Consider the following 26,987-nt stretch of genomic DNA (forward strand, 5'->3'; position numbering starts at 1 on the left):
TTAACTCCCATCCTAGACCAGAACCCCAGAAACTTAATCAGACCCAAAAATTAATTCAGACCCCAGAACCAAACTAATAACATTCATCAGACTGAGCATCTGATGGTAGGATCCCTGGACGGGTGTGTATTGTCCCTGGAGAGATGTGTGATCACACTATTGTGTATGTTTGTAGTAACAGCAGGACTGTGAAATATGAATTTATATTACAAGATTATACTGGGGATTGTCCTCACACTGCTGTTCTCTGTGCTCTCTGGAGCAATGTGTTATGTATCCCCTCCGAGAGATGTGTGATCACACTATTGTGTATGTCTGTAGTAACAGCAGGACTGTGAAATATGAATCTATATTACAAGATTATACTGGGGATTGTCCTCACACTGCTGTGCTCTTTGCATTGTATTTCACTCTAGGCTGAGTGTACTACCTGTAGTATTGAGCTAGAAACCTGCTATGGTAGGAGGGTATTGATTGGGAGGAAACTCAATGCACCAAGCTTAAAGCACAGCAGTGTGAGGACACACCCACAGGGCAAAGCTACAATCCTGGAACATAAATCCATGTTTCACAGTCCTGCTGTTACTAATATAATGACCTGTAGGTGGGGCTCTCCCATGTCACCTTCAAGCACTTGCACTGCTATACTGTGGGTATCCCAGGCATCTACTGTCCTGAGAGGGGATTTATGTGTGTGATGTACTAAAGGGTTAACTGTTCTATTTATGTATAAATGTATCTTTTGTTGCCACCTGTGAGGTGCAGGCGGCTCCTGATTGGCTGCTTGCCTGGAAAGTTCCAGAGACTGAGATTCTGTCCTGGCTCCAGGCTCTGCTCTCAGGGGAGCACCAGCTATGAGGCGAGTTGAGCTTCTTGCCTCAGGCAGCATTACTTACTGCAAGATGGGGGGCAGCAACCTAAAATGATAATATAACCTGATATATTACTACTGGACGGGCAGAGGGGGCGCCGCTCGCCTCAGGCGGCAGGGAGTGTAGGTTTACCCCACTCCAAGGACAATATCTAATGCAGTCACACCTGCTGAAAGGTTCCCTTTAGGCCATCGCTTTAGCCCCTGCTATGGTCGCACGTAGACACCAGCAGGAGATGTCTCCCCGGCAGCACCCGCTCCCCGCTCTGCTATGGGAGACCCCTGAGCGAGCCCATAACTCAGCCTCCAGATGTTTCTGCTGAGGAATAATTGATGATCTACTCTGAGCCGGAGAACAATTTTCCAGGTGTGGACTCCATTGAAGTCGCGGGGTTAAGTATATGAGCGCAGTTTCCTACCCCCGGCCCCCAGACCCATAAGAAAACACATCCCATGTCTCCAGCGCTGGGAGCGGCCATTGTTCATTGTGAGGCAGCGGCGGGTGCTGAGTGCCAGGGGCCGCAGACATTTCAGCACTCGGGTCCTTGCATCGGCCGACGGCTTCCAGAGTAATCGCTCTCGGAAATGCAGGAACTAATTCGGAGAGTAAATGACCCCCACTATCCACAGGCTGCGGAGGATGGGGGTTACCACTTCCCAGGAGGATCTTGTGGTCTTCCAGGATTTGGGTTTTCTAATAATGTACAAAGAGGCAAATATGACCCCAATACGGAAAGGAGCCGGGGGAAGGGGGGGGGTCCTATCCTAAACTTCTTGCTCTGGAGGGCCTGCCCTGCAATACTCATAGACCCCATTGATGTGACCGGACAATGTGTAATACTTCATCTGACCAGCGGGGGAGCTGCACAGATACTAAACCCCAGACCCCATAGCAGACTGCATGGGGCTCCCCTTCCCCTTAAAAAATAAACATATTTGTACACACACAGATTTTTATAAAATCACAAACATTTCTATTATACACACATACAGCTCTACATTCATAGATTTACGCACTGTTACATACAGTATATACATATATACACACACACAGTATATATACACCATATATACACAAATACAGTATATATTCACCATATATGCACACATACAGTATATATTCACCATATATACACACATACAGTATATATACACCATATATACACACATACAGTATATATTCACCATATATGCACACATACAGTATATATTCACCATATATACACACATACAGTATATATACACCATATATACACACATACAGTATATACATCTCTCATCTCCCCCTCATATTGTGGGCCCTCTCATATCTCCTTTATATTGTTGCCACCCCTTATATCCTCCCCCACATTGAGTCCCCCTCTCATACCCCCCAATATTATATTCCTCCTCTTTAATCCCCCCATATTGTGGGCCCCTCTTACACAGATAGGTAGGTAGATAGATTAGATACATTAGATATGAGATAGATAGACGAAAAAGTTTGTGTTACTCTCCCTCCCCATGTTGGGTGTTTCTTAGAGATATAACATAATAACATGCTGTGTACGTGGGGTGACACCGCGGCTCCTGGTGTTGTCACCCTCGGGTGACGTGTGACTTTCCGCTTTGGGGCTCAGTAATGGCTCCTGGCGCGGGGACAGGGGGTGTTAGGAGGTAAGTGCCAGGTGGGAGAATGGAAAGTCAGAGTCATGTGTGGGATGTGAGGTGCTGAGATTTTTGGTCCCCGGCCCCCGCCTTCAGCCGATCACTAGGTCCCCTGTATAGAGTCATGGCGCCACCTGGAGGACGGGATCACTAACTGCAGAAAGTAGCAAGTCACATTTTCCCTGTATCAGGGGCTGGAGATGATTTTGACTTTCTGGTATCAAAAGATTTGAGGACTAAGTCCAGGAGTTTCAGGGACCTCCTGGTTGTCACTCTTTATCCTCTATCCTGGGAGCTGGACATTCCAGCAGGGGGCGACCCAGGATTAGCCTCCATTTGTATGAGGACATGAAGCAGAAGACACCAAGGGGTCCTGTAGTCAGGTAGTCAGACACCAGGAGGAGGAGGGGTCCTGTAGTCAGGTAGTCAGACACCAGGAGGAGGAGGGGTCCTTAAGAAGCCACAGATGGAAAACAGGTATACAACAAAGCTAAATAATGCAAAACATTGAACTCTACAAGGGTCAAGGTCAAGTTCATGCCCTCCTTGTTATCACCCCTTTAAGAGCTGGTGAGTGTGTCCTTATTAATCTCAATGACCCCATCAGGAAAGGGCTTCAGCGAGCACCGGTTCTGACCCAGTTTGGCTGATCCTCTCTATTATCTATGGACATACTATTTTTTGCCCAAGTTTCTAACCTTGATCCAGAGTGACCTGTCCCAACCTGTTGCCTCCTATCCCTGACCTCGGCCTGTACCTGGACTGCGCTCCCGATTGTTCCCCTGTACCAGGACTGCGCTCCTGATTGTTCCCCTGTACCAGGACTGCGCTCCTGATTGTTCCCCTGTACCAGGACTGCGCTCCTGATTGTTCCCCTGATCTGCCCGTCCACCACTACAACAACTCTTGTTTGTATAACTTTATCGACACATGATCATTCCTGACACATGAACCCATGGGGTCACCTCCCACCGAAGCTTCATGTCTGCATCCCATCATGAATATGAGGTCCTTCCCCCCTCCCCCGAGGACTACGTTCTAGGCTTGTCAGACCACAGATGTTTCATCACTCGCATTGATGATCTATAGAGACTATTTAACAGCGATGACTCAAGACGTATTTTTCGGCAGTCGCCTTTAAGACGTATCCCCTTAATTCCTCCCCGATGTCCACCTGACTTCCAGGCGCCAGAAATTACATGAGAAATAAGAATTAATATTTGGATCTCAACTCCGAATCCCCCCCCCAATGGTTTTCACCAATGAAACGTGATCACAGAACTTATCGCCACGTTTTTCGTGGCTTCAAGGTGTCCGCTGAGGAATGGCGCAATGCGAGCCACATCTCATCTCATTCATCACTGTGGACTCCAGAAGATGACATCAGCCCCTAAAATGATATCCCGGGGGCTCAGATTTAGGAAATGCAGCTTCTCCTACAACAGCTGCTCCTCACAATGATAGAAGACAGAGAGCGGCCGGGGGGAGGCGTCCCAGACTGAGCCACATACCAGATACAGGGGGCCCCCACTATCACCCCGTAACTCACCCACCATATAGGAGGAATGCAAGACATACAATCTGTCAGGAGAATACATCCTCAGCCCCCAAACAGGAGAGAAGATACTGACAAGCATGTGACAGAGAGAACTGATGTAATACTGCCCCTATGTACAGGAATATAACTACTATAATACTGCCCCCTATGTACAGGAATATAACTACTATAATACTGCCCCCTATGTACAAGAATATAACTACTATAATACTGCCCCCTATGTACAAGAATATAACTACTATAATACTGCCCCCTATGTACAAGAATATAACTACTATAATACTGCCCCCTATGTACAGGAATATAACTACTATAATACTGCCCCCTATGTACAAGAATATAACTACTATAATACTGCCCCCTATGTACACGAATATAACTACTATAATACTGCCCCCTATGTACACGAATATAACTACTATAATAACGCCCCCTATGTACAAGAATATAACTACTATAATACTGCCCCCTATGTACAAGAATATAACTACTATAATACTGCCCCCTATGTACAAGAATATAACTACTATAATACTGCCCCCTATGTACAGGAATATAACTACTATAATACTGCCCCCTATGTACAGGAATATAACTACTATAATACTGCCCCCTATGTACAAGAATATAACTACTATAATAACGCCCCCTATGTACAAGAATATAACTACTATAATACTGCCCCCTATGTACAAGAATATAACTACTATAATACTGCCTCCTATGTACAAGAATATAACTACTATAATACTGACCCCTATGAACAAGTATATAACTACTATAATACTGCCCCCTGTGTACAGGAATATAACTACTATAATACTGCCCCCTATGTACAAGAATATAACTACTATAATACTGCCCCCTATGTACAGGAATATAACTACTATAATAGTGCCCCCTATGTACAGGAATATAACTACTATAATACTGCCCCCTATGTACAAGAAAATAACTACTACAATACTGCCCCCTGTGTATAGGAATATAACTACTATAATACTACCTCCTATGTACAAGAATATAACTACTATAATACTGCCCCCTATGTACAGGAATATAACTACTATAATACTGCCCCCTATGTACAAGAATATAACTACTATAATACTGCCCCCTATGTACAAGAATATAACTACTATAATACTGCCTCCTATGTACAAGAATATAACTACTATAATACTGACCCCTATGTACAAGTATATAACTACTATAATACTGCCCCCTGTGTACAGGAATATAACTACTATAATACTGCCCCCTATGTACAAGAATATAACTACTATAATACTGCCCACTATGTACAGGAATATAACTACTATAATAGTGCCCCCTATGTACAGGAATATAACTACTATAATACTGCCCCCTATGTACAAGAAAATAACTACTACAATACTGCCCCCTGTGTATAGGAATATAACTACTATAATACTGCCTCCTATGTACAAGAATATAACTACTATAATACTGCCCCCTATGTACAGGAATATAACTACTATAATACTGCCCCCTATGTACAGGAATATAACTACTATAATACTGCCCCCTATGTACAAGAATATAACTACTATAATACTGCCCCCTATGTACAAGAATATAACTACTATAATACTGCCCCCTATGTACAAGAATATAACTACTATAATACTGCCTCCTATGTACAAGAATATAACTACTATAATACTGCCCCCTATGTACAGGAATATAACTACTATAATACTGCCCCCTATGTACAGGAATATAACTACTATAATAACGCCCCCTATGTACAAGAATATAACTACTATAATACTGCCCCCTATGTACAAGAATATAACTACTATAATACTGCCTCCTATGTACAAGAATATAACTACTATAATACTGACCCCTATGTACAAGTATATAACTACTATAATACTGCCCCCTGTGTACAGGAATATAACTACTATAATACTGACCCCTATGTACAAGTATATAACTACTATAATACTGCCCCCTATGTACAAGAATATAACTACTATAATAACGCCCCCTATGTACAAGAATATAACTACTATAATACTGCCCCTTATGTACAAGAATATAACTACTATAATACTGCCTCCTATGTACAAGAATATAACTACTATAATACTGACCCCTATGTACAAGTATATAACTACTATAATACTGCCCCCTGTGTACAGGAATATAACTACTATAATACTGCCCCCTATGTACAAGAATATAACTACTATAATACTGCCCCCTATGTACAGGAATATAACTACTATAATAGTGCCCCCTATGTACAGGAATATAACTACTATAATACTGCCCCTATGTACAAGAATATAACTACTATAATACTGCCCCCTATGTACAAGAATATAACTACTATAATACTGCCCCCTATGTACAAGAATATAACTACTATAATACTGCCTCCTATGTACAAGAATATAACTACTATAATACTGCCCCCTATGTACAAGAATAAAAATACTAAAATACTGCCCCCTATGTACAAGTATATAACTACTATAATACTGCCCCCTGTGTACAGGAATATAACTACTATAATACTGCCCCCTATGTACAAGAATATAACTACTATAATAACGCCCCCTATGTACAAGAATATAACTACTATAATACTGCCCCCTATGTACAAGAATATAACTACTATAATACTGCCTCCTATGTACAAGAATATAACTACTATAATACTGACCCCTATGTACAAGTATATAACTACTATAATACTGCCCCCTGTGTACAGGAATATAACTACTATAATACTGCCCCCTATGTACAAGAATATAACTACTATAATAACGCCCCCTATGTACAAGAATATAACTACTATAATACTGCCCCCTATGTACAAGAATATAACTACTATAATACTGCCTCCTATGTACAAGAATATAACTACTATAATACTGACCCCTATGTACAAGTATATAACTACTATAATACTGCCCCCTATGTACAAGAATATAACTACTATAATACTGCCCCCTATGTACAGGAATATAACTACTATAATACTGCCCCCTGTGTACAGGAATATAACTACTATAATACTGCCCCCTATGTACAAGAATATAACTACTATAATACTGCCCCCTATGTACAGGAATATAACTACTATTATAGTGCCCCCTATGTACAGGAATATAACTACTATAATACTGCCCCTATGTACAAGAATATAACTACTATAATACTGCCCCCTATGTACAAGAATATAACTACTATAATACTGCCCCCTATGTACAAGAATATAACTACTATAATACTGCCTCCTATGTACAAGAATATAACTACTATAATACTGCCCCCTATGTACAAGAATAAAAATACTAAAATACTGCCCCCTATGTACAAGAATATAACTACTATAATACTGCCCCCTATGTACAAGAATATAACTACTATAATACTGCCACCTATGTACAGGAATATAACTACTATAATACTGCCCCCTATGTACAGGAATATAACTACTATAATACTGCCCCCTATGTACAAGAATATACCTACTATAATACTGCCCCCTATGTACAAGAATATAACTACTATAATACTGCCCCCTATGTACAAGAATATAACTACTATAATACTGCCCCCTATGTACAAGAATATAACTACTATAGTACTGCCCCCTATGTACAAGAATATAACTCATTTTCCTGTACATAGGGGGCAGTATTATAGTAGTTATAGTCTTGTACTTAGGGGGCAGTATTATAGTAGTTATATTCTTGTACTTAGGGGGCAGTATTATAGTAGTTATATTCTTGTACATAGGGGGGCAGTATTATAGTAGTTATATTCCTGTACATAGGGACAGTATTATAGTAGTTCTATAATACTGCCCCCTATGTACAGGAATATAACTACTATAATACTGCCCCCCTATGTACAAGAATATAACTACTATAATACTGCCACCTATGTACAGGGATGTAACTACTATAATACTGCCCCCTATGTACAGGAATATAACTACTATAATACTGCCCCCTATGTACAGGAATATAACTACTATAATACTGCCCCCTATGTACAGGAATATAACTACTATAATACTGCCCCCTATGTACAGGAATATAACTACTATAATACTGCCCCCTATGTACAAGAATATAACTACTATTATACTGCACCCTATGTACAAGAATATAACTACTATAATACTGCCCCCTATGTACAGGAATATAACTACTATAATACTGCCCCCTATGTACAAGAATATAACTACTATAATACTGCCCCCTATGTACAAGAATATAACCACTATAATACTGCCCCCCTATGTACAAGAATATAACTACTCTAATACTGCCCCCTATGTACAGGAATATAACCACTATAATACTGCCCCCCTATGTACAAGAATATAACTACTATAATACTGCCCCCTATGTACAAGAATATAACTACTATAATACTGCCCCCTATGTACAGGGATGTAACTACTATAATACTGCCCCCTATGTACAGGAATATAACTACTATAATACTGCCCCCTATGTACAAGAATATAACTGCTATAATACTGCCCCCCTATGTACAAGAATATAACTACTATAATACTGCACCCTATGTACAAGAATATAACTATTATAATACTGCCCCCCTATGTACAAGAATATAACTACTATAATACTGCCCCCTATGTACAAGAATTTAAACTATAAAACTGCCCCCTATGTACAAGAATATAACTACTATAATACTGCCCCCTATGTACAGGGATGTAACTGCTATAATACTGCCCCCTATGTACAAGAATATAACTGCTATAATACTGCCCCCTATGTACAAGAATATATCTACTATAATACTGCACCCTATGTACAAGAATATAACTTCTATAATACTGCTCCCTATGTACAAGAATATAACTACTATAATACTGCCCCCTATGTACAGGGATATAACTGCTGTAATACTGCCCCCTATGTACAAGAATATAACTGCTATAATACTGCCCCCTATGTACAAGAATATAACTGCTATAATACTGCCCCCTATGTACAAGAATATAACTACTATAATACTGCCCCTATGTACAAGAATATAACTACTATAATACTGCCCCCTATGTACAAGAATATAACTACTATAACACTGCTCCCTATGTACAAGAATATAACTACTATAATACTGCCCCCTATGTACAAGAATATAACTACTATAATACTGCCCCCTATGTACAAGTATATAACTACTATGATACTGCCCCTATGTACAAGAATATAACTAATATAATACTGCCCCCTACGTAAAAGAATATAACTACTATAATACTGCCCCCTATGTACAAGAATATAACTACTATGATACTGCCCCTATGTACAAGAATATAACTACTATAATACTGCCCCCTACGTACAAGAATATAACTACTATAATACTGCCCCCTATGTACAAGAATATAACTACTATAATACTGCCTCCTATGTACAGGAATATAACTACTATAATACTGCCCCTATGTACAGGAATATAACTACTATAATACTGCCCCCTATGTACAAGAATATAACTACTATAATACTGCCCCTATGTACAAGAATATAACTACTATAATACTGCCCCCTATGTACAAGAATATAACTACTATAATACTGCCCCCCGTGTACAAGATTATAACTACTATAATACTGCCCCCTATGTACAAGAATATAACTACTATAATACTGCCCCCTATGTACAAGAATATAACTACTATAATACTGCCCCCTATGTACAAGAATATAATTACAATAATACTGCCCCCCTATGTACAGGAATATAACTACTATAATACTGCCCCCTATGTACAGGAATATAACTACTATAATACTGCCCCCTATGTACAAGAATATAACTACTATAATACTGCCCCCTATGTACAGGAATATAACTACTATAATACTGCCCCCTATGTACAGGAATATAACTACTATAATACTGCCCCCTATGTACAGGAATATAACTACTATAATACTGCCCCCTATGTACAAGAATATAACTACTATAATACTGCCCCCTATGTACAAGAATATAACTACTATAATACTACCCCCTATGTACAGGAATATAACTACTATAATACTGCCCCCTATGTACAAGAATATAACTACTATAATACTACCCCCTATGTACAAGAATATAATTACAATAATACTGCCCCCTATGTACAAGAATATAACTACTATAATACTGCCCCCCTATGTACAGGAATATAACTACTATAATACTGCCCCCTATGTACAGGAATATAACTACTATAATACTGCCCCATATGTACAGGAATATAACTACTATAATACTACCCCCTATGTACAGGAATATAACTACTATAATACTGCCCCCTATGTACAGGAATATAACTACTATAATACTGCCCCCTATGTACAGGAATATAACTACTATAATACTGCCCCCCTATGTACAGGAATATAACTACTATAATACTGCCCCCTATGTACAGGAATATAACTACTATAATACTGCCCCCCTATGTACAGGAATATAACTACTATAATACTGCCCCCCTATGTACAGGAATATAACTACTATAATACTGCCCCCTATGTACAGGAATATAACTACTATAATACTGCCCCATATGTACAGGAATATAACTACTATAATACTACCCCCTATGTACAGGAATATAACTACTATAATACTGCCCCCTATGTACAAGAATATAACTACTATAATACTGCCCCCTATGTACAAGAATATAACTACTATAATACTGTCCCCTATGTACAAGAATATAACTACTATAATACTGCCCCCTATGTACAGAAATATAACTACTATAATACTGCCCCCCTATGTACAAGAATATAACTACTATAATACTGCCCCCTATGTACAAGAATATAACTACTATAATACTGTCCCCATATGTACAGGAATATAACTACTATAATACTACCCCCTATGTACAGGAATATAACTACTATAATACTGCCCCTATGTACAAGAATATAACTACTATAATACTGCCCCCTATGTACAAGAATATAACTACTATAATACTGTCCCCTATGTACAAGAATATAACTACTATAATACTGCCCCCTATGTACAGGAATATAACTACTATAATACTGCCCCCTATGTACAGGAATATAACTACTATAATACTGCCCCTATGTACAGGAATATAACTACTATAATACTGCCCCTATGTACAGGAATATAACTACTATAATACTGCCCCTATGTACAGGAATATAACTACTATAATACTGCCCCCTATGTACAGGAATATAACTACTATAATACTGCCCCATATGTACAGGAATATAACTACTATAATACTACCCCCTATGTACAGGAATATAACTACTATAATACTGCCCCCTATGTACAAGAATATAACTACTATAATACTGCCCCCTATGTACAAGAATATAACTACTATAATACTGTCCCCTATGTACAAGAATATAACTACTATAATACTGCCCCCTATGTACAGAAATATAACTACTATAATACTGCCCCCTATGTACAAGAATATAACTACTATAATACTGCCCCCTATGTACAAGAATATAACTACTATAATACTGCCCCCTATGTACAAGAATATAACTACTATAATACTGTCCCCTATGTACAAGAATATAACTACTATAATACTGCCCCCTATGTACAGGAATATAACTACTATAATACTGCCCCCTATGTACAGGAATATAATTACTATAATACTGCCCCATATGTACAAGAATATAACTACTATAATACTGCCCTCTATGTACAGGAATATAACTACTATAATACTGCCCCCTATGTACAGGAATATAACTACTATAATACTGCCCCATATGTACAAGAATATAACTACTATAATACTGCCCTCTATGTACAAGAATATAACTACTATAATACTGACCCCTATGTACAAGAATATAACTACTATAATACTGCCCCCTATGTACAGGGATATAACTACTATAATACTGCCCCCTATGTACAAGAATATAACTACTATAATACTGCCCCCTATGTACAGGAATATAACTACTATAATACTGCCCCCTATGTACAGGAATATAACTACTACAATACTGCTCCTTGTACGGTGCCTGTTCCAATACTCATTGGGTTAGTGTATATAATGTCCCCCCCTCTGTAGCGTTCTCCTCTTGGTCAGGGTATAGCAGTGATATTACGTGACGTGCTGAGTGCGGTATTGTTATTACCGTATGGTGATAGTTTCCACCACTTGGAGAGCCGTGGTCTGTGGCCGGGTATTATCGGTGCGGTACGTTCCTCTCTCACATAACAATTATCTAGATAATCAAGAAGCAATGATCTGCAATTTCCTCCCGACCGCAGAGAGGAATTACGGAAAGCTCGGCGGAACGCTTGGCATTTCAGAGTCGAAATGTCACAGATTTTCCGGAGAGATTGGGTATAAATCTACTTTTGTGTCAGAAAACGAGCAGACATTAAACGGCAGCAATAAAAAATACCGCCACCCGGGGACTGCGGACGTGAGCAAGATAAGAAGCCGCAGCCACAGAGAATGTGACATTGAAATAAGGAGGGATGTTTGACAAGATAATTTTGTTGAACTTGATATTCACTTGTATCAGAGCAGGCCCAGGGAGAGAGGGGGATAGAGAGAGAAGAGAGGAAGAGGGATAGAGAGAGAGAGAGAGAGAGAGAAGAGAGAGAGAGAGAGAGAGAGAGAGAGAGAGAGAGAGGGAGAGAGAGAGAGAGAGAGAGAGGAAGAGGGATAGAGAGAGAGAGGAAGAGGGATAGAGAGAGAGAGGAGAGGGATAGAGAGAGAGAGGAAGAGGGATAGAGAGAGAGAGAGAGAGAGAGGAAGAGGGATAGAGAGAGAGAGGAAGAGGGATAGAGAGAGAGAGGAAGAGGGATAGAGAGAGAGAGAGGAAGAGGGATAGAGAGAGAGGAAGAGGGATAGAGAGAGAGAAAGGAAGAGGGATAGAGAGAGAGAGAAAGGAAGAGGGATAGAGAGAGAGAGGAAGATAGAGAGAGAGGGGGGGGGATATAGGGGGATAGAAAGAGGATAGAGAGAGAGGGATAGAGAGAGAGAGAGGAAGAGGGATAGAGAGAGAGAGAGAGAGAGAGAGAGAGAGAGAGAGAGGAGAGAGAGAGAGAGAGAGAGAGGAAGAGGGATAGAGAGAGAGAGGAAGAGGGATAGAGAGAGAGAGGAAGAGGGATAGAGAGAGAGAGGAAGAGGGATAGAGAGAGAGAGGAAGAGGGATAGAGAGAGAGAGGAAGAGGGATAGAGAGAGAGAGGAAGATAGAGAGAGAGGGGGGGGATATAGGGGGATAGAAAGAGGATAGAGAGAGAGGGATAGAGAGAGGGGGATAGAGAGAGGATAGAGAGAGAGGGATAGAGAGAGGGGGATAGAGAGAGGGAGGGGGGAGATAGAGAGGCAGAGCGAGCGAGGGAGAGAGGGCGGGAGAAAGAGGTGGAGGGGGAGAGAGAGAGAGAGAGAGAGAGAGAGAGAGAGGAGAGAAATAAGGGGGAGAGAGAGGGAAAGAGACAGAGAGGGGGTGACGGGTAGAGATAGAGATTGGGGGGGGGGAGAGATTGAGATGGAGGGGGAGAGAGATTAGATAGACTTAGTGTAAGGGGTCTCCCGGCCAATAGAACAGGGTTTTACAATTACTAAAATATCAACATAAAAGGTTTATTCTGCAGAAACTGTGATGCTGATAATTATAAAGCAGCAGTGACCGGAGCAGAGAGAGATTATACTGACATTTTCTGGAAGCTCCTCCAGTCACCAATCAGTAGGGAGAGCACAGGACCCTGGCCACAGGACCTCACTGGTCTCTCACACGGCTCTGCTGGGATCTGCTCCGCTCTTCTTCCAGTCTCTTCTACAGTTCTGTGACTTTTACGGCCAGAACTTTGTCACCAAGAGGTTTTCTCTTGGGTTTAGTTCAGGACTCGGGGCTGTGGCCAAGTTTTGCTGTGTGACCGGGGGGGGGGGGGGGGATTGATTGAGGAGCACAAGGAAGGAACCACGTGTTGTCATGCCGCTGTAACATTCTCCAAACCATGACACTTCCTCCACCACATTTCACTGACTTCTTTACACACTTTGGGTTCAGTCTTCCCCATCATGTGGTTTCCCATTGGATCCAAATAAATTAAACTTGATCTCACCACTAAAATGAAAGACAAGGAGCCACCACTTGCTCCTCAGCACTCAGGTGAGTGTAACCTTGTGATGCTTTCTGCTAGTGAGAGGTTGGGTCACTGCAGAGCGGCTTACAGTCCAGATGTTCTTACACGTCAGTCCACATTTATTACAGCCCCTGCGACACTTTTTTGTCTGACTTTGCACATCCTTTTTAGTGCAAACTGCTTGTACATGTATTTACAGGTGTGTCATGGCTGCCCTATACCCGACACAACACTAAATCCTGCACTGAGAGGGGCGTCCGGTGTACAGTCGGACCATGCGCCACCTTTATCATGCAGTGTCTGACAGAGATGTGTTCCAAGTCCTATGTTAAAGATACATCAAAAAAAGTTGGTGCTATCTGTCGGAGCAGTGCAGGGGGCGCCAGATTCATGACGTGCTCCAGAAATCAAGAACCTGACGCCCCCTGCACACTTCACTTTTTCTGATAAACGTGGCCAGGGTATGACGACACAGATCCTTACACCGTTCAGTGCTGAACTGGCTGAAAATTCCAGCTACGGTGCTGAGACAATTCCCCACGGAGATTCTCTGCGTTATCCTTTCCTCTCTTGTATTTGTTGAAATTTCCAATTTATGAATAAGCTTAATATACTGATATATCCCTCATGTTAGGATATAATCACAAAGGACACGTAATCAGCGCAACATTTAGGAAATTGTGGGTTCTAATGTTGATCTCCTGTGTGTATACTCGAGGCCTTGCCGATACATGCGGATTTTGCACCCCTGTATTTTTGGGATCTTTCTCACACAGTGCTGCCTTGGACCTTCTATCTTCTAGATCGATAGATAGGAGAGAGATAGATTGGAATTCTCCAGGTTTTGCATTACAGCAGACATTCTGCTGCCTCCTAGTGGCAATATGTATCACTGTAGAAGTTTCCTATAAATAATAAATCTCTCCCCACCAGAGGGCGCTAATCACCTGTAGAAAAACACACATCTCAGTCTGTGTTTATTATTCATCATAAATCCTATTTATTAATTTTAAAATAACACTAAATCGTACAGGACTACAAGTCACATGTGTCTGAAGGAGAAGGTCATCGGGAATAATACTGGGCCGTGACCTCTGTGCAGTCACACATTTCAAGCTCCTTCACCAGCAGGGGCCGCAATAGTCAGTGGTTATAGAGTAGCATCTCAGAAAGTTCCAAAAATTATACTGTGGTGACCTAAGAGGACCTTCTCCTAACTTTCAATTGGTCCCTATGGTAGAAGAAATTCCGGACTTGGCCAAATCGGTGGAATCATGACCGTTACTTGTCTCGGCTTTAATGGTCTGGATTGTAGTGTTGACCAATACTCTGGTCGTAGTCGTAGTCAGCTTAATGGTCTCTTTGGAAGTTTCTGCAAACATCTTGGTGTTGAGGCTTGGTGGAGATTGGGCCTTGATGGTCTCCTTGGAAGGGTCTGCAGACACCTTGGTGGCCGTGCTTGGTGGAGTTTGGGCCTTGATGGTCTCCTTGGAAGGGTCTGCAGACACCTTGGTGGCCGTGCTTGGAGGAGTTTGGGCCTTGATGGTCTCCTTGGAAGGGTCTGCAGACACCTTGGTGGCCGTGCTTGGAGGAGTTTGGGCCTTGATGGTCTCCTTGGAAGGGTCTGCAGACACCTTGGTGGCCGTGCTTGGAGGAGTTTGGGCCATGTCTTCTGGACTAATTATAGTCACAGAACTTTCCTTTCTCGGAAGCCAAAAAGCAGCATAAAGGGGTTCAGTAAAGGAGGCCTCGAACCGGTGCAGGAGCGTCATGGTGTCACTAACCCCATAAAACGCTACTGCCCCTCTCTGGTAATTGATGTAGACCCCAATCCTGGAGAACTTGCCCACCTTCAGCGGGGTCTCCACATCACTGTGCCAGGCGGAAAATTCTTTCCCATTCCACTTCAGTGTCCATGAAAAATCATTGCCGGAGATGTTGCTGTTACTCTCCTTCCCTTTGCGGTCTATACACTGGTAGGTCACACCGATGTAGATGACCTCACCCTTGAACTCCACCTCGAAGTAGTGTCGTCCCATATAGAAACTTTCATCACTTAGGACCTGGCGCCAGTACTCGAACCTTTCTGGGTGTTCCGGATAGGACTGTTGCCATGGAGAAGCATTGCTGACTTTAAGGTTGTTCTGCAGTAACCTCAGGAAGCAGTGGGCGGTCACCGGGTCAAGGGTCACGTTACATTTATCTACAAAGAGAAGGATGACGTTGTATATTAATATGATTAGTGTTGGTCGGAAACAGGCAGTAAGTAGGATATAGCTGACTATAGAGCTGGGGCCCAGTCTGCGCCCGACCCCAAACGAGCTGGGGCCCAGTCTGCGCCCGACCCCAAACGAGCTGGGGCCCAGTCTGCGCCCGACCCCACAGAGTTGCAGAATTGTTATCCCTCTAAGAGGTGGTGCTGAAGACTGTAGGAGTTATTAAAGGGGTTCTCCGTGCAGACACAAAGTTTCTTGACTATAAGTCCCCCCCAGACCAGCTGGTGTTCCCCTTGGGGTTGTCTTGTGCTGACAGGGATGACATAAATCCTTAATCACTGGCATTTCTCTATGATTTCTTAGTATTCGGTGTCAGGTCGGGTGAGGCGGGCGGCGGTGACAGTCTCCGCAGTGTTTGCTCAGCACACAGAAGCTACATGGCGGCTTTATAACATTGTAAAACCAAACACTAGAGGCGAGTCACTGTATTAAAGGTCAATTAGCAGCGTGTACTGATAGCGATCCCAGGAGAGGTGACCTACATAGAGCAGGGAGGATAGCGTTACACGCTGGAAAGTCCTTGTCTAATGCAAGTTTAGAAATATCTTAAATAGAAATTTCTAGATTAGACATAAGACGTGTGACCGCTCCAGGATTAGGGGGAAGGGCAGCGCCTCATGGAAAAACCCAAATGCTCTTTGGTCACAAGTTTATATTAGTTGCTACAAAGACCATTTCCTGCCATTACTTAAAAAGGGCGTGGCCTGGGTTACTCGGGGGCGTGAACCTATCGGCTTATGAAAGTTGTAACATTGTAACAAGCTCCATAAATCCACAACTAAACCTTCATATGTTTTCTCCTCCATCTTCTATTGGTTTATTCCTAGTCCATATCCTGCAGTCACTAAAATGGGCGTGGCCTGTTTTACTTGGGGGAGTGAACTAATAAGTTTATTAAATGTGCAATTTTGTAACAAATTCCTGGGATCCAAAACTGGACCTTCGCTAGTTTCACCCCTTCCCATCTTCTGCTGGTTTATCCCTTGTACATGACATTCCTCGGATACCTGCCTTTGTAACATTGTTGTAATGTCTATATCCTGTTATAATTTCAGATGGGCGTGGCCTTAGTCACTCAGGGGCGTGAACTAATCATCTCATGAAGCTTCTGGTTTGGATGTGGTTGCTATTGCGCCCCCTGTGTGAATAACTGCTTACAGTGCACTTACACTTCAGGAAGTCTTCTCTGGTGGATGGGTCGGGGGCGGATATCATGTGGTTCTTCGAAACAATAGCAGACACTCGCGTCTTTATCCCCACCTCCTCTGCAAACAAAGAACAGCAGATTTTACTAGATGCTCAGCTCCTCCTGCTCCATAACATGCTGCCTGCAGATAGGACACTGTGTACAATCTGCTCAGCTCCTCCTGCTCTATAACCTGCTGCCTGCAGATAGGACACTATGTACAATCTGCTCAGCTCCTCCTGCTCTATAACCTGCTGCCTGCAGATAGGACACTATGTACAATCTGCTCAGCTCCTCCTGCTCTATAACATGCTGCCTGCAGATAGGACACTGTGTACAATCTGCTCAGCTCCTCCTGCTCTATAACCTGCTGCCTGCAGATAGGACACTATGTACAATCTGCTCAGCTCCTTCTGCTCTATAACATGCTGCCTGCATATAGGACACTATGTACAATGTGCTCAGCTCCTCCGGCTCTATAACATGCTGCCTGCAGATAGGACACTATGTACAGTGTGCTCAGCTCCTCCTGCTCTATAACATGCTGCCTGCAGATAGGACACTATGTACAATCTGCTCAGCTCCTTCTGCTCTATAACATGCTGCCTGCAGATATGACACTATGTACAATGTGCTCAGCTCCTCTTGCTCTATAACATGCTGCCTGCCGATAGGACACTATATACAATCTGTTCAGCTCCTCCTGCTCTATAACATGCTGCCAGCAGATGGGACACAATGGGGCAGATTCACTTACCCGGTCCTGTCGCGATCCAGCGGCGCGTTCTCTGTCGAGGATTCGGGTCTTCCGGCGATTCACTAAGGTCGTGCGCCCGATGTCCACCTGCTGAAGTTCGCTGGAGTTCACCGTCCTATCTTGGGTGCAGGTAAGCGCATGTCAAGCGACACATTTTTATTTTTAAATTCCGCGTTTTTTCCGAATCAGTCGGGTTTTCCGACGGCCACGGCCCCCGATTTCCGTTGCGTGCATGCCACCGCCGATGTCCCACAATCTGATCGCTTGCGCCAAAAACCCGGGGCAATTTGTCGCGAATCGGTAATTTTCGGGAAACCCGACGAAACAGAGATTAGTAAATGACCCCCAGTGTGTCCTGACTCACTACTGCCCCCTATCCATAAACTATATTATGTGGTGTATAGTACATCACCTCCCCAGCAGAGCTCTGCACAGGCTGTGGTGTGAACAGGAGCTCAGCATTAGCAGCTCTGGATGTGATTGGAGTAGATTAGATGCACTGCACCTCGGGAGACACTTACCTTCCTTAGCAAACTCCTGGAGGTTATCCGTGTAGGACGTCTGAAGCTCACGGATGACTTTTTGCGTCGCCTCATTCACCACTTTCTTGATCCCCGACAACTTGTCTATGAGTCCGATGTAAACGCTGGGGAGGGTGTCGTCACCCGTCGCCTTCTTAAATTCACAATATTCCTGTAGGAGTGACAAATGTGTAGACTATGGTGGTCAGGAATCACATGGACTGTGCGGTGTGGGGTTTTCGGACCCCCTGAGGGGTCATTCTCTGAATACACAGATTCTGGGAGGGAAGGGAGTGAGCTAGAGGTGTCCACACAACTTCCAGATCTGGCACAACACTCGCCCACAACCCTGAATGGTGAAAGACCCCTTTCATTAGCCTCAGTGAAACAGAACCTTATCAGAACAGCATCTCTTTTGATATAAGCCCGATCCATAAATGGATTATATCGGGTTAGAACCTAACCCCTGTGTAGCATGTATAGAACCGAACCGAAAGAGCAACACAGGTGGATACCGGCACGTAAGGATAGATAGTAAGATACCTGCCAGGGAAGAACAATGGACACAGGGGGTGCCCTGATTATATTAGACACACCCCTTCACACCCATAGGACGGCTCTAAAAACCTCTCCTCCTTGGATCAGATCCAGGACCTTGGAGGAGTTCTGGCTTCTCAATGGGAAGTCATAGGGGGTCATTTACTAAGGGCGTTTTAACGTTTACCATTTTGCGCCTATTTTCCCTGAATTGTCCCGGGTTTTTTTTTGGTGCACGTGATCGGATTGTGTCGCACCGGCGCCGGCATGCACACGACGGAAATCTCGGAGGGGCGTGGCCGATCGGAAAACCAGACGGATTCAGAAAAACAGCCGTATTTTTTAAAAAATAATGTGTTGCATGACACTCACTTACCTGCACCCAGCCTGGCTTGGTGAACTTCAGTGCACTCTGACGGACTTTAGCGCAGCAGTGACACCTGGTGGACATCGGGCGCGCTAGCTTAGTGAATCGCCGGAAGACCCGAATCAGTGTCGGAGAACCCGCCGCTGGATCGCGAATGGACCGGGTAAGTAAATCTGCCCCATAGGGTCAGGGTTCTGGTCCTCGTTGGATGAATCGTGGATGACATTGAGACCAGACATGACCACTTACTGTGCTCCCATTGAGAGTTATTCAGATAGCGCCCCCTACCTGCAGGAAGCAGAACTCGCTGGTATGATTGGCGATCCCCTCCACCTTGGCCTTGATCTTGCGGAGCTCGTGGCACTGCTGCTCCAGGTGGCTCTTGATCCCGATGGACTGGTTGATGGCCGCCTTCTCCCGCTGCTCCAGGAACTCCAGCACCTTGGCGTGCGCCTTCTTCACCGCGTCCTGAAGTTCCTCGAATTGGAGATCGGTGGCTCGTTTGGTTTCTGCAACAGAGTTCTGCATTTACATGGGACAAAAAAAAAAAAAAAGGAAAGAGGGCTCCTTAAAGGGATTGTCCATGAATAATTAAAGAGAGCACAGCTGCACTTCCTACCAGACACAGCGCTGTACATTATGTAGTGGCTGTGCTTGGTATTGCAGCTCATCCTAAATCCCTCAGACTCTGAAATATGGATTTATATTCCGGGAAAGTCCTCACACTGCTGTGCACTTTACTACAGGCAGTGGGTGGTGTTAGGTTAATACTCTTACAGTATATATGTTGTTAGTAGATGCAGGTCTGTTAAATACAGATTTTAGTTATTCTCACACTGCTGTGCTTATACCTCTCTTCACTGACCAGTTCCACATTACACCCCCACTTCTCTGTTCTGAGAAAAAGCTGTAGCAGTTTTCTGTCCGAAAACTGCAGCAGTCACTCAGAGTAAAGTAGAGGAACTTTAGTTTAAAGAGCACAGAGCACAGCAGTGAGAGGTCACAATCCTGAAATAAAAATCTATATATCACAGTCCTCCTGCTACTAACAACATAGACAAAGGTCTGATTGCACATCTCTACAGGGACAATAACTGATACTGTCTGCAGAGAGCACAGAGCACAGCAGTGTGAGGACACACCCCCAGTTCACTCAGAAAAGCTTCAATCATGGAAAAGAAATTAATTTTTCATAGTCCAGCTGCAACTAACAAAATACAGAAAGGTCTAATTACACATCTCTCCAGGGACAATACCTAACACTGGCTGCAGAGAGCACAGAGCACAGCAGTGTGAGGTCTGATTACACATCTCTCCAGAGACAATACATAACACTGACTGCAGAGAGCACAGAGCACAGCAGTGTGAGGTCTGATTACACATCTCTCCAGGGACAATACCTAACACTGGCTGCAGAGAGCACAGAGCACAGCAGTGTGAGGTCTGATTACACATCTCTCCAGGGACAATACATAACACTGGCTGCAGAGAGTACAGAGCACAGCAGTGTGAGGTCTGATTACACATCTCTCCAGGGACAATACATAACACTGGCTGCACAGAGCACAGCAGTGTGAGGTCTGATTACACATCTCTCCAGGGACAATACATAACATTGGCTGTAGAGAGCACAGAGCACAGGAGTGTGAGGTCTGATTTCACATCTCGGCAGGGACAATACATAAACCTGGCTGCAGAGAGCACAGAGCTCAGCAGTGTGAGGTCTGATTACACATCTCTCCAGGCATAATACATAACACTGTCTGCAGAGAGCACAGAGCACAGCAGTGTGAGGTCTGATAACACATCTCTCCAGGGACAATACATAACACTGGCTGCAGAGAGCACAGAGCACAGCAGTGTGAGGTCTGATTACACATCTCTCCAGGGACAATACATAACCCTGGATGCAGAGAGCACAGAGCACAGCAGTGTGAGGTCTGATTACACATCTCTCCAGGGACAATACATAACCCTGGATGCAGAGAGCACAGAGCACAGCAGTGTGAGGTCTGATTACACATCTCTCCAGGGACAATACATAACCCTGGATGCAGAGAGCACAGAGCACAGCAGTGTGAGGTCTGATTACACATATCTCCAGGAATAATACATAACACTGGCTGTAGAGAGCACAGAGCACAGCAGTGTGAGGTCTGATTACACATATCTCCAGGGATAATACATAAAACTGGCTGTAGAGAGCACAGAGCACAGCAGTGTGAGGACACCCCCCATTGCACTTGGAGAAGCTACAATCCTGGAATATAAATCCATTTTTCAATAAGTCCAATGGTCTCCAGTCTATCAAATCTGTTCCATTGGTTAGGATCTCTTCCCCTTCTACCTGGATAGACGCCGTGTTGGCCTCCAGCTTGATGATGGCGTTCTCCGCACATTTCAGCTTCCACTCGTACTCGGTGACGATTTCCTGAACTTCTTTCTGGAAGAATAATGAGATATCAGATTTTTATTGGTTATTGCTTTCCAGAAACTGTGGGGTGGAAAACAATTGAAAATTAGGAAAATGTTCAAGCGTTTGTCTTCTGCAGCCTCCTGCCGTCTCATACATTGCAGGCGGCTCTGCTCCACCCACACGACAGCTCAGCCCCTGCTCTCCTGCACGCTCATCTAACTCATCATATAGCATTCAGGTGCATTACAGGGGATGGGAGCGTCCAGGAATGGAGGGGGGGGGGGGGGGGGGCTGTAGAGCAAACCAAACTATGACATGTACATATGGGACAGTGCAGCCTGCAATGTATGAGGGTACACACAGAGAAGGAGTAGTTATATTCCTGTACATAGGGGGCAGTATTATAGTAGTTATATTCTTGTACATAGGGGCAGTATTATAGTAGTTATATTCCTGTACATAGGGGGCAGTATTATAGTAGTTATATTCCTGTACATAGGGGGCAGTATTATAGTAGTTATATTCTTGTACATAGGAGGCAGTATTATAGTAGTTATATTCTTGTACATAGGGGGCAGTATTATAGTAGTTATATTCTTGTACATAGGGGGCAGTATTATAGTAGTTATATTCTTGTACATAGGGGGCAGTATTATAGTAGTTATATTCTTGTACATAGTGGGCAGTATTATAGTAGTTATATTCTTGTACATAGTGGGCAGTATTATAGTAGTTATATTCTTGTACATAGGGGGCAGTATTATAGTAGTTATAGTCTTGTACATAGGGGTAGTATTATAGTAGTTATATTCCTGTACATAGGGGGCAGTATTATAGTAGTTATATTCCTGTACATAGGAGGCAGTATTATAGTAGTTATATTCTTGTACATAGGGGGCAGTATTATAGTAGTTATAGTCTTGTACATAGGGGGCAGTATTATAGTAGTTATAGTCTTGTACATAGGGGGCAGTATTATAGTAGTTATATTCTTGTACATAGGGGGCAGTATTATAGTAGTTATATTCCTGTACATAGGGGCAGTATTATAGTAGTTATATTCCTGTACATAGGGGCAGTATTATAGTAGTTATATTCTTGTACATAGGGGGCAGTATTATAGTAGTTATATTCTTGTACATAGGGGGCAGTATTATAGTAATTATATTCCTGTACATAGGGGGCAGTATAATAGTAGTTATATTCCTGTACATAGGGAGCAGTATTATAGTAGTTATATTCCTGTACATAGGGAGCAGTATTATAGTAGTTATATTCCTGTACATAGGGAGCAGTATTATAGTAGTTATATTCTTGTACATAGGGGGCAGTATTATAGTAATTATATTCCTGTACATAGGGGGCAGTATTATAGTAGTTATATTCATGTACATATGGGGCAGTATTATAGCAGTTATATTCTTGTACATAGGGGGCAGTATTATAGCAGTTATATTCTTGTACATAGGGGGCAGTATTATAGCAGTTATATTCTTGTACATAGGGGGCAGTATTATAGCAGTTATATTCTTGTACATAGGGGCAGTATTATAGTAGTTATATTCTTGTACATAGGGGGCAGTATTATAGTAGTTATATTCTTGTACATAGGGGGCAGTATTATAGTAGTTATATTCTTGTACATAGGGGGCAGTATTATAGTAGTTATATTCTTGTACATAGGAGGCAGTATTATAGTAGTTATATTCTTGTACATAGGGGGCAGTATTATAGTAGTTATATTCTTGTACATAGGGGGCTGTATTATAGTAGTTATATTCCTGTACATAGGGGGCAGTATTATAGTAGTTATATTCATGTACATATGGGGCAGTATTATAGTAGTTATATTCTTGTACAAAGGGGGCAGTATTATAGTAGTTATATTCATGTACATATGGGGCAGTATTATAGCAGTTATATTCTTGTACATAGGGGGCAGTATTATAGCAGTTATATTCTTGTACATAGGGGGCAGTATTATAGCAGTTATATTCTTGTACATAGGGGGCAGTATTATAGTAGTTATATTCCTGTACATAGGGGGCAGTATTATAGTAGTTATATTCCTGTACATAGGGGGCAGTATTTTATAGTAGTTATATTCCTGTACATAGGGGGCAGTATTGCAGTAGTTATACTATAGATAATGATATTCCTGTAATCATAGGTTTTGTAGATATTCACAGTAATTATGGGTAAACAAGTGCCATCATGTCGGGGTGTAGTCACGGTCACACATCCTGTTGACACTTGCTGAACCGTCTATAAATCTCCGTATTTTGGTTACGTACATTAGAAATAGTTATTTAAGGATCAATATGAATACTTTATGCTACATTATTCCCTATAATACATATGACATATGACTATATACCGTATACCATGTCATGTGCTGAGGTCACTCTGCTCGGTCTGTTACGTGGACTGTTGCAGGTCCTGGTGGGACTACTAGTATTAGATGTTTCTATACTATAAGGTAATGTGAGGAATGTAGCGTGCGGAGTTTACACGTGTTCCGGGATTTGGAGGAATCTTCTTCTGGATGGACGAGTTCTTAGAAAAACTGTCAACATTCTTGTCATTAAAGTGAAAGTGCAGTAATTCCTATTATTTATATAGCGCACACAGATTACACAGCACTTGGCACATCAGTCCCTGTCCCCTCACAATCTAATCAACCTACCTGTATGTTTTGGAGTGTGGGAGGAAACCGGAGGACCCGGAGGAAACCCACACAAACACGGAGAGAACATACAAATAGACCTGATATAAAGGCACTGGAGATAAAGGGATGAGCTCTCACCTCCACCTGCTTCCTGGCCTGTCCACACGGGATGGGGTTGTGGTCCTTGTGGTCCCCCGTGGCGCACTCCTCACAGATGCACATCAGATGCTCCTTGCAGAACCACTCCAGCGGTTTATCATGGAGGCTGCAGGACCTCAGGGCGGCATCGTTGACGGGGGGCACCAGCTGGTGGGAGTGCAGCTTGGGGTTGTCCAGGTGGGGTCTCAGGTGGGCGGTGCAGTAGTTGACCATGCAGGTGAGACAGGTCTTCACAGCCTTCACCCTGGTGTCCAGGCAGAAGTCACACCAGACCTCGTCCCCTGGAGACCCCTCGGCCTCCTCCTTCTCTGCGGGTCCCGAGTCTCCAGGTGAGTCTCCAGGTGAGAAGCCGCTCACACTCAGCTCGGTCATGGAGTGGCTCTTGGCCACCTTCTCCTCCTCGTGGTGATGGACCATGGATGAGACTTCTCCACAGCTCAGACATTTGGAGACGGCCTTGGGATTGGCGTCTGCGTCGGCCATGACTGAGAGGCTTCTCGCTGGAGTTGATGACTTTTCTGTGTTCTCGGAGCTGAGGATCAGGTTTACAGGCGGCCACACCTGACTGAGTAACCCAGACTTAACCGCTTGTGTGCCGCACACAGCCAGCACTCCCCCAGCACTTCCTTCTTCCCAGTCCCTCAGCAAACAAACCCTGAATGGAAGGACGTGGACAATGCTGACCTCACCAATACACCCAGGGCTACGCACTGCGCTCACAGAACTCATCAAATTAAAGGGGCGATGCAACTTTCTTTGAGTTTGCGTTTAGATTCCTACTTTTTAAAGGGAACCTGTCAGCAGGGATGATCATACAGACTGCAGCTAGTGTTATGTATTGTCCCTGCAGAGATGTGTAATCAGACCTCACACTACTGTGCTCTGTGCTCTCTGCAGCCAGTGTTATGTATTGTCCCTGGAGAGATGTGTAATTCTACCTCACACTGCTGTGCTCTGTGCTCTCTGCAGCCAGTGTTATGTATTGTCCCTGGAGAGATGTGTGATCAGACCTCACACTGCTGTGCTCTGTGCTCTCTGCAGCCAGTGTTATGTATTGTCCCTGGAGAGATGTGTAATCAGACCTCACACTGCTGTGCTCTGTGCTCTCTGCAGCCAGTGTTATGTATTGTCCCTGGAGAGATGTGTAATCAGACCTCACACTGCTGTGCTCTGTGCTCTCTGCAGCCAGTGTTATGTATTGTCCCTGGAGAGATGTGTAATCAGACCTCACACTGCTGTGCTCTGTGCTCTCTGCAGTCAGTGTTATGTATTATCCCTGGAGAGATGTGTAATCAAACCTCACACTGCTGTGCTCTGTGCTCTCTGCAGCCAGGGTTATGTATTGTCCCTGGAGAGATGTGTAATCAGACCTCACACTGCTGTGCTCTGTGCTCTCTGCAGCCAGTGTTATGTATTGTACCTGGTGAGATGTGTAATCAGACCTCACACTGCTGTGCTCTGTGCTCTCTGCAGCCAGTGTTATGTATTGTCCCTGGAGAGATGTGTAATCAGACCTCACACTGCTGTGCTCTGTGCTCTCTGCAGCCAGTGTTATGTATTGTCCCTGGAGAGATGTGTAATCAGACCTCACACTGCTGTGCTCTGTGCTCTCTGCAGCCAGTGTTATGTATTGTCCCTGGAGAGATGTGTAATCAGATCTCACACTGCTGTGCTCTGTGCTCTCTGCAGCCTGTGTTAAGTATTGTCCCTGGAGAGATGTGTAATCACACCTCACACTGCTGTGCTCTGTGCTCTCTGCAGCCAGTGTTATGTATTGTCCCTGGAGAGATGTGTAATCAGACGTCACACTGCTGTGCTCTGTGCTCTCTGCAGCCAGTGTTATGTATTGTCCCTGGAGAGATGTG

The 26,987-nt window shown here is 43.3% G+C and overlaps 1 protein-coding gene across 1 annotated transcript; it reads right to left on the reverse strand.

The window, feature by feature from the left end:
* Nucleotides 1-15,225: 15,225 nt before the first annotated feature.
* On the reverse strand, nt 15,226-25,866 carry TRIM16 (tripartite motif containing 16). Its single transcript, XM_072112654.1, has 6 exons — nt 25,102-25,866; nt 22,227-22,322; nt 20,168-20,401; nt 18,976-19,147; nt 17,681-17,776; nt 15,226-16,438 (listed from the first exon to the last, which is right to left on the reverse strand). Exons 1-6 carry the CDS (start codon nt 25,849-25,851, stop codon nt 15,456-15,458), a joined length of 2,331 nt encoding a protein of 776 aa, XP_071968755.1. The 5' UTR covers nt 25,852-25,866; the 3' UTR covers nt 15,226-15,455.
* Nucleotides 25,867-26,987: the final 1,121 nt, after the last annotated feature.

The sequence above is a fragment of the Engystomops pustulosus genome, chromosome 6 (assembly GCF_040894005.1).
Source record: "Engystomops pustulosus chromosome 6, aEngPut4.maternal, whole genome shotgun sequence".
In the NCBI taxonomy this organism is placed as follows: Eukaryota; Metazoa; Chordata; class Amphibia; order Anura; family Leptodactylidae; genus Engystomops; species Engystomops pustulosus.